General features: G+C 48.8%; 1 protein-coding gene across 2 annotated transcripts in view; it reads right to left on the bottom strand.

Moving 5' to 3' along the window:
* Nucleotides 1-8960: 8960 nt before the first annotated feature.
* Nucleotides 8961-9912, bottom strand: part of Spg21 (SPG21 abhydrolase domain containing, maspardin) — a 29515-nt gene continuing 28563 nt past the window's right edge. For both annotated transcript variants that reach the window (XM_052712493.1, XM_052712501.1), the window contains one exon: nt 8961-9624. In XM_052712493.1, coding sequence (XP_052568453.1) covers nt 9508-9624 — 117 coding nt within the window. In that variant the 3' untranslated portion in view covers nt 8961-9507. The remainder of the gene's footprint in view (nt 9625-9912) is intronic.

Raw genomic sequence — 9912 nt, 5'->3', positions numbered from 1 at the left:
TGGGGATGGTTAGGAACCTTTAGTGGTGTGGACTAATAGAAGTTACATCAGTAGGTGCGTGCCCTTGGAAGACATAAGGACTCCGGGCCCCTCCTTTCTCTCTCTGCTCTCTTCCGCACACCTTCTGGGTAACGCTCTGTCCCACCGCAGGCCAGCAGCAACTGGAACAAGAGATACGGACCGAAACCGTGAGCTGAGATCTTTTCTCCTGTTGTATGTGCTTTGTCAGTGATAAAGGTGACCAGTAGAACAGGAGTTCAAGTCCTACCTGGGCAACATAGTAAGCCCCTGTCTCATAAAAAACCAAACCAGAAACTGCGCTTGGTTAAGCACAGCTATGGTCCCAGCTACTCTGGAGGCTGTGGGAGAGGATCTCTGAAGGAAGCCCCAGGGTTTCAAAGAGACCCATCTCATATCAACCACCTATTTTATTTGGGAAAGATATTTCATACTACACAGGAATGAGATGACAGATCTGGATAAAGTTTATTAAATAAGTTTTGCATTTTTTTTTGAGACAAAAATCTCTATCCTGTAGTGGGTGGGGGCAAGGAATGATCAGATTTCTTCTGCCTTGGGGAAGGTAGGATGGGGTATCTGAGACACCCACAGAGGAGCTGAAAGTAGGGCTCGGGGATAGATGGGGCGGGGAAGGACAGACAGAGCTAAGGGTGCCTGAGGTCTGTGCAGGGCCATGGGGGTGGGGAGACAGGTTCATCCGGGAGTCCATCATGTGTCTGGAACGCAGGATCGGAGAGGAGAGGAAAGACATGAGAGCCACAGAGGGCATGCTGGGAATCAATTTCCTCTTCCATAACTGAAAATTTGGCAGGGCACGGGAGAGCACACCTGTAGTCCCAGCACCTGAGAGGCAGAGCAAGCTGGAGGATCAGGAATTTCAGGCCAATTTAGACTACATAATAAGACCCCGACTCAAAAAACACCCCACGCACTTGGGATGTATCTCGCTGGCAGAACACAGGGGCCTGGGCTCAATTCCCAAAGCCACAAAATAAACTTAGAACTTGGTGTCTTACAAAAACCGAGTGGGATGGGAGCTGGAGCGGACCCGCCACCTCAGGTGTCCTTCTCGGGGAGCACTTCACAGGCCGAGCCACCCCCACCATCACCCCCAGCCCCAGGACCGGACTGCTGAACTGAACCTGCAAGAGACTCAGAAGCCGAAATCAAGACTCTTAGTTTTTCTGAAAAGAGCTTTGTGGCTGTGAACCGGCAGGAGGCAAGGAGGCAAGCTAGAATGACCTCTGATCTGCAGTGAGGGCAGTTACACGGGGCCGGGGGCAAGGGGAGGCAGGAAGCTGGCTGGAAAGGGAAAACCGCGGCCCTGCCCAGGTGGAACCTGGGGATAATTCTCCCCTGTTTGAAGTTCGCTCAGTGGAGTCCGGTGTCCCCCCCCCCCCCTTTGTGTCAGGCTTTGGGCCCAACAGGCTGTCAAGCTCATGCGATTCCTGGATTCTGTGCCTATGACCTGAAAACATGGCTGGCAGGAAGGAAATTGTCCTTTTGTGACTTTTCTCTCCCTCCTGGGGAACAAATGCTAATCTGCCTCAGACTGCTGGTCACCTCCTAACTGTGACTTTTCTTGTTTTAAAAATATGTATTTAGCTTGGCGGTGGTGGCGCACGCCTTTAATCCTAGCTCCTGGGAGGCAGGGGCAGGAGGATCTCTGAGTTCCAGGACAGCCTGGGCTACACAAAGAGGGTAATTTATGGAAGGTGGGGACAGTCCTGGGGGTCACATCATATATTGAAGAACATTCATATAACTTCTTGAACTGGGGTGAAGGCGTGGGTAGTTATGACTGAAGTTGCTTTCTAAATTTTTTCCTCTGTAATTTTTCAGTAGATAGTGAAAATTCATATATAAAATTTTAGTTTTTAACCTTTATGTGTATGGGTGTTTTGCCTGGATATATGTATGTGTTTACCATGTACATGCAGTGCCCACAAAGGCCAGAAGAGGGCATAAGATCCCCTGGAATGGAGTTAAGGTTATGTGTGTCCTTTGGGTGCTGGGAATCGAACCCTGGTCCTTTGTAAGAGCAGCCAGCATTCTTAACAGCTGAGCCATCTGTCCAGACCAAAAGCCCTACTTTAGAATTTCAGAAACTGGCCTTATTTCTACAATATTGTTTCACATTGATTGATCCAGCTGTTTTCTCCAGCAAGTGACAAAATCAGACCAGTCTGTGGATGGCATGGAGGCTGGAGGGGGTGGGGCAGCCAGTGAGGGGCCACTGTGGTAGTCTGGGCAGGAAATGCCAAGTCCTGGCCTGTGGCAGGAAGTCTGGAGGGTGGTCGGCAGATTTCTGAGAGTCTGGGCATGTGGTAGGTGTGGGAACGTGCTACTTAGACCCCTGTTCTTCAAGGAAGGGCTCAGCCTGGCAGTGTAGAGTGCTGGGGGCATGGCTTCCCACTGTTAGCGCCTTCAGAGTGTGCCTCTACTACGGAGAGCATGCTGCCCATAGCAGCAGGTGGCAGGGAGATCCAGCCATTGCAGTCCAGAGCATCACTAGCTCCAAAGCTCCCTGTCTGGTGGGCTGGGTCTGCTCCAGCATCTCCTCCTGCCCCATCCATCTCCCTTTCAAATCTCATGCACTGAATTTCATCTAAGCATTGGCTTCACTCTGAGCCTCGCAGTCTGGTCTGGGTGGGAGTTTCAGAGGCTCCGTGATGCCTGAGAGAAGAGGTGGGGCAGGTTTGACAGACTTGGAGGAATGATGGTAGTTTTGGCTGGAGGGTCTGAGGCTCCAGCAGAAGGCTAGCCTCAATGACAGGCCTGTAAAAGCATTACATGCCAGTGCCTAAACCTATCAGGACTGGAAATGGCAGCTTGCAGCCGCCACCCAGTGTAAGAAGAGGTAGGAAAAGTTGTTAGGGGGAGTGGACTCATGCAGGGAGGATTTGGAAAGGAAGCACGGGGCAGCCCGGCAGTCCCTTCATTTTCTGGCTGTGTGATGGCTGCTCGCTCACAGCAGCTCCATGTATGGTTGGGGAAACTGAGGCACAGAGAAACTGTGAGGCCTGCCCGGGGCTCTAGGTGCAACCAGTTAAAATGCCAAACCCCACCTTTATGGCTTGGTGCTCACAAGAGGTGTCAAACCGCTTAGTCAGAGGAAGCACTGTGGCTTCTGGCTTGACAGATGTCATGTCGGCACACCAGCCACACCGTTTTGGTGCCTGTCCTGGATCTCGCACTGTAGACCAGGTTGGCCTCACACTCACAGAGATCTGCCTGGCTCTGCCTCCCAAGTGCTGGGATTAAAGGCATACACCACCACTGCCTGGCTTCCAATATTCTTTAAGACGTACTACATTTTTATTTTCTCTCTCTCTCTCTCTCTCTCTCTCTCTCTCTCTCTCTCTCTCTCTCTCTCTGTCTGTCTGTGTGTGTGTGAGTCTGTGTGTCTGCGTGTCTGCATGTGCTCTAACCATGGTCTGTGTGTGTGGAATTCAGAGGACACTTTACAGGAATTGGCTCCCTCCTTTCACCATGTGGATTCTGGGAATCGAACTCAGGTCCAGGCTCAGCGGCAAGCTCTTTATTTACTGAGCCGTCTCATTGGCCTTTAACACTTATTTTTGTGTGTGGCTTTAAGTGTGGGTATGCAAGTGTGGGCTACGGTGCATTATGTAGAGGTCTGAGGACAGCCTGCTGCAGTTTGGGTCTCTTCTTCCATGGGGGCTCCAGGGATTAAACTCAGGTTGTAAGGCTTGGCTGCAAGCACCTTAATCCACTGAGTCATTTCATTGCCCCTTAGTGGCATTCTTTTTTTTTAATTGATTTATTTATTTTACATCCCAACTGAATTCTCCCCTCCATCTTCTCCTCCCATTCCACCTCCTTACCTCCCCTCTGCCCCCACCCCCGCCTCCCCCTTAACCCACTCACTCCTCTTTCAGTTCAGAAAGGGGCAGGCCTCCCATAGGTATTATCAAAGCATGACATCAAGTTGCAGTAAGACCTCCCTTGTATTAAGGCTGGGCAAGGCAATCTAGCATGAGGAATAGGTTCCCAAGAGCCAGCCAAAGCATGAGGAACAGTCCCTGCTCCCACTGTTAGAGTCCCACAAGAACACCAAGCTACACAACTGTCACATATATGTAGAGGGCCTAGGTTGGTCCCATGCAGGCTCCCTGGTTTTTGGTTCAGACTCTGTGAGTTCCTATGAGCTAAGTTAGTTGTTTCTGTGGGTTTCTTGTGATGCCCTTGACCCCTCTGGCTCCTACATTCCTTCCTCCCTCTCTTCAGCAGGGTTCCCTGAGCTCAGCCTTATGTTGGCTGTGGGTCTCTGCATCTGTTTCTATCAGTTCCTGGATGAAGCCTCTCTGATGACAATTGGGATAGTCACCAATCTTATCACAGGAGATGGCCAGTTCAGGCTACGTACCCATTATTGCTAGGAGTGTTAGTGGGGTCATCCTCGTAGATTTGTGAGAGTTTCCCTTGCATTGGGTTTCTACCTGACCCCCAAATGCCCCCTCCCACATTTTAGTCATCTCTCTCTCTCCTTTGTACTCCTAACCAGATCCCTCAAGTTCTCATCCTCACCTGCCCCCAGTCCACCCGGGAGATCTCTTCTATTTCCCCTTTCTAGAGAGATCTATGTGTCTATCCCCCCTTGGGCCCTCCTTGTTACCTAGCCTTTCTGGGTCTGTGGATTGTAGCATGGTTATCCTTTACTTTACAGCTAATATCCACTTCTGAGTGAGTGTACATACTGTGTCTGTCTTTCTGGGTCTGGGTTTCCTCACTCAGGATGATTTTTTTCTAGTTCCACCCCTTTTCTTGATGTCATTGTTTTTAACAACTGAGTAATACTCCATTGTGTAAATTACCACTTTATTAATTTTTTGGTTGACCTTAGTGTAGCTTGAGTTTTCCTGCCTGGCCCACAGTCAGGGCAAATCTCTCTCACCCGCCAGTCCCACAGCCGCTCAGACCCAACCAAGTAAACACAAAGAGACTTAAATTGCTTACAAACTGTATGGCCATGGCAGGCTTCTTGCTAACTGTTCTTATATCTTAAATTAACCCATTTCTATTCATCTATAAGTTGCCACGTGGTTTGTGGCTTACCAGTATCTTTTTTTTGTTTGTTTTTGTTTTGTTTTTCGAGACAGGGTTTCTCTGTGTAGCTTTGCGCCTTTCCTGGAACTCACTTGGTAGTCCAGGCTGGCCTCGAACTCACAGAGATCCGCCTGGCTCTGCCTCCCGAGTGCTGGGATTAAAGGCGTGCGCCACCACCGCCCGGCGGCTTACCAGTATCTTAACATGCTGCTTCTCATCACGGTGGCTGGCAGTGTCTCTCTTGCTCAGCCTTCCTGTTCCCTGAAATCTCCTCTCTCCTTGTCCTGCCTATGCTTCCTGCCTGGCTACTGGCCAATCAGTGTTTTATTTATTAACCAATCAGAGGAACACATTTAACATACAGACCATCCCACAGCCCCTTAGTGTTGTGGAATATTAGTTTAAGATGTGTTACATTCATTAATGCTGTGGAATATTTGTTCAATGATGTGTTGCATTCTTTTATGTTGCATTTGTTTAACTCTGTAAAGCTGTGTTTGTTACTTTGCCTGCCTGAAACACCTGATTGGTTTAATAAAGAGCTGAATGGCCAACAGCTAGGCAGGAGAGGGGGATAGGCGGGGCTGCCAGCAGAGAATAGATAGGAGGAGAAATCTAGGGAAGAGCGAGGAGCAAGAAAAGGAGGCGAGGACACCAGGGGCCAGCCACCCAACCACACAGTCAGTCATGGAGTAAGAAGGAAAGAAAGATATATAGAATAAAGAAAGATAAAAAGCCCACAGGCAAAATGTAGTTATAGAGAGATGGGATAATTTAAGTTAGAAAAGCTGGCTAGAAACAAGACAAGCTAAGGCCAGGCATTCATAAGTAAGAATAAGACTCTGTGGTGGCCAGCCCCCAAAGAGTAAAGAGAAAAACAAACAAAAACCAACTACACCTTGGTGGCGTTCTTAGTAAGTGGCTTTCTTATAAAGGTGTGTGTGTGTGGGGGGGGGTTATCAGTCTGTTACAGTGTTGTTTATTTCCAGCTGGACATCATAATGTAATCTCCCTGAAGCTTTAGCTATGGTTAGTGAGTCTGGACACTGTTCATACAGTATCAAGTTGAATAGACCTACTGTGTACCACGAGTGAATTCACTGAGGCAGCTCAAGCAGGTGTGGTGTAGGTAGTGTGGAGGTGCACTCTGTGGTTGTTCCTACAATAGGGGTGGTGGGCTCTATGGAGTGATGGGGATCTCCCAAGGCTGCTCCAAGGATGACCAGGGACATGTTTCCACTGAATTAGCTACTGCTTTGGAGACAGATACTTCACAAGGAGAGGCAGGGGTAAGGATCAGCTCCACCTCCATGGCATTTTTATTAGTGGTAATCAGACAAAGGGTGGGTCCTCAGCTCCCATGGCAATGCACACCTGGGATGTGGGGGATGGGAGGTGGGAGATGGGGAGTGGGGGGTGGGGTGGGGGAGGACTGGAGCTCTTCTGCCAATTTCTTCATTTGTTGTGGCCACCAGAGATCAAATTGATGGGTCACAGCTGGAGCTGTGATGCATACATAAAAGGGAGGCAAGGCATGTATGGCCAAGGAGGGGGGTTTCTCTCCAGACCTTCTTAGGCGGGGTTACAGCCAGAGCCAGAGTGGCATTCCAGCACACCTCTGTAGGTGGGGAATGATGAAAAGTGAGTTCCTTCTCTGCACCGCTGGCAGCAGGCGCCATGGGTGCCCTGGTGAGAGGTGCTTGGAGAGAAGTTCCTGGTCTTGGAACCCACACAAAACCACAGGTGATTAGTCATGTCCCCAGTCTCAGAATCCCCTGGTTCTTATGGATAGCACCCTCTGCTCTGCTCTGCATCACACTGCCAGCTCCCCACCACACAGCATCCTCAGCGTGCGTGATTACTCCTCCAAGCCAACCGTGGTTTGTGAGGCAGCCATCTACTAAGCCTGCTAAGCTGTGGAGAGTTTATGGGGTCCCACAGATGAGAAAGTGCATGTTTTTCTGACCTCCAATGCAGTCCAAATTTAGATAGTACGGTCCCTCTCAAAATGGCTCCCAGCTACAGCACCCTGTGGGTGGGTCATTGGGAGTGGAGTGAATTTCAGGTCACCTGCCGTCATTCACCTCAGTACACAGCTGTAAACCTGTTGCTTTGAAGCAGCTATCTTGCCTGTCAAGAGCCTTGGTTTTTATTAGAGGGTCTCATTATGAGTCTGGAACTCACTCTGTAGACTAGAAGGCCTCCGTCACACATCTACCCAATTCTGCTGTGCTAATGATGATGCTACCATGCCAGCTTTATTTTTAATGTGTGTTGGTGTTTTGCCTGCACGTGCATATGTGTGAAGGTGCCAGATCTCCTGGAAGTGGAGTTATAGACAGCTATGAACTGCCATGCGGGTGCTGGGAATTGAACCCAGGTCCTTTGGAAGAACAGCCAGTGCTCTTAACTGCTGAACCAGCTCTCCTGCCCTCCAGCTTATTTATTATGTGTGTATGAATGTGGGCATGCACGTGTGACGTCACACATGTGGGAAGCAGAGGACAACTTGCAGGCATTGCCTGTCTTCTTCCACGGCGGGTTCCAGGGACTGAAGGCATGTCATCAGGCTGTGTGACAAGGACTTTGCCTCCTGAACCATCTTGCTGGCCCAAGATCTTTTTTATGATTATAGTTAAAGTGTTAATTTCTTCTAGCTTTATATAGATAATATCCCATACCTTAATTTTTTCCAAAATGTTGACTGTAGCTAATATGTGATTTAAATACAATCTCTTACATATGCAGACATTTCAACCTGTATTATCAAAAAAACCTTTGTGTGACCAGTGTGTATATACATATGCATGCCTGTGTGTGTGTGTGTAGGGGGGCAGAGGCCAGAGGATGCCCTGCACTCAGTGTTGAGGCTGTAGGCCTGTGTGGACACTCCTGATACTGTGCATGAGCACTGGGGACCCGAACTCAGGTCCTCATGGTTGTACAGCAAGCATTCTTACCCACTGAGCTGTCTCCCCGGCCTCTCAAATGACATTTTTTTTAAAATGTGCATTGGCGTTAGGCCCACATGTGTGTCTGTGTGAACGAGTCAGATCCTCTGGAACTAGATTTACAGTTGTGAGCTGCCATGTGGTTGCTGGGAATTGAACCTGGGTCCTCTGGAAGAGCAGCCAGTGCTCCTAACCACTGAGCCATCTCTCCAGCCCCTCAACCTGTTTTATCTCTTGAAAGCACATGTAGAAATTATATGGTATCAGAAAAGGCTTTATAGTATTCAGGGTAGGAATATGTTCGGAAAAGTGAGGGGAGATAGGTAAGGCTAGCCACAGATTGGCTTTTATTGTTGTTGTTTTTGAGACAGGGTTTCTCTGTGTAGCTTTGGAGTCTGTCCTAGAACTGCTCTGTAGACCAGGCTGGCCTCAAACTCACAGAGATATGCCTGCCTCTGCCTCCTGAGTGCTGGGATTAAAGGCATATGCCACCATCACCCAGCCATAGGTTGGGAATTTTTTAAGTTGGATCAATAGATGAAGACAGTTTAATAAACTGTTTTCTCCCTATGTATTAAAAACATTTCTATCAGGAGTCAGGTGATCTTTTGGGATGACATTTGTTAATCCCAGCACTTGGAAGTTGGAGGAGGCAGGAGGATCAGGAGGTCAAAGTTAGCCTTGGAACATAGTGAGCTCAAGGCCAGCCTAGCCTAAATGAGACCCTATCTCTTCTTTAAAAAATTCCATTAGTGAGAAAGATGGAAAGAAAAGCATGTGACATACAGTGGCAGTCAGCAGTGACAGCAACTCACTGTATCATCAGCAATCTGTGTTAAGGTGACAGAGCAGTCCCCCAAAGTCACACGGCACTGGTCAGCAGCCGAGATGTGCAGCAGCATGAATCACAAGAGCTACTCACTGAAATTCAATTTTTATTCCAAATGACTATAATGTCTAGAAATACAACAGCTAACACGCAAAATGGTGTGCTTAACTGGAAACCAAAGTAGTGGATTTGTGGGGGAGTGGCCAGCAGGCTACTGGCCTTGGCACCCTGGTTATGCCCAAGAAAGCATAAAAATAAATGGTGTTCCTCTTCCAGTCTGGAGGTGCAGCACTTACAGTGAGGAACACAGAGAGCAGGAAGAAGACAGAGAGAAAGAAAAATGCCACATGATCCCAAGCCTTTGAAATGAACACACAACGGTGGAGAAGACTTTTGGTAGCAAAATTTTAACAATTCTTAAAATGGGAGTCTTTAAAAGTTCTTCAAATTCAAAAGTTAAAAAAAACCAAAACCAAAACCAAACAATCCTGGAGAGGGACAGTCACACTGGCTTGAAGAGCTGATGCACGTCATGAGGATGACCATCAGTCCTACTTCCGAAACAGTTAGGACCAGTGTGCCTGACGAACCTGAACTGATTGTACAAGACCGCGCTGCTCGGCTGTCGAGCGCCTTCTACGGCTCCTCCTGGCTGAGGCCGAGGCGGCCTTTCTGCACCTCTAGCTCCTCCGCACTGACCACTGACGGGTCGATGGCGGCGTATTTGGTTCCCTGGAACTGCAGCAAATGTATCTGGAAAAGTGCAGAATTATGTTATTAGGGCTGACTTGTTCATGGCGCTGACGTTGACGGAGGACTTTAGCAGTGCTTGCAAAGCACTCCACCCCTGAGACCCCATCTCCAGTCCTCAATCTTCTTTGTGAGTATGTGGAGGCCAGAGGTCAACACCGGCGGCATCACTCCTTAGGACTCTTTAAAAAATTACCTTTTACTTCTTCTGTAGACGTGTGGGGGTCAGGACAGCCTGTGGGAGTTGGCTGTCTCCTCCGTGAAGATTCTTGGCACTGACCTCGGGCCGTC

This window comes from Peromyscus californicus, unplaced genomic scaffold, assembly GCF_007827085.1.
Source record: "Peromyscus californicus insignis strain IS unplaced genomic scaffold, ASM782708v3 Scaffold_11__1_contigs__length_118956290, whole genome shotgun sequence".
In the NCBI taxonomy this organism is placed as follows: domain Eukaryota; kingdom Metazoa; phylum Chordata; class Mammalia; order Rodentia; family Cricetidae; genus Peromyscus; species Peromyscus californicus.
The sequence above is the reverse complement of the archived record's forward strand: the minus strand, read 5'-3'. Positions and strand labels throughout refer to the sequence as shown.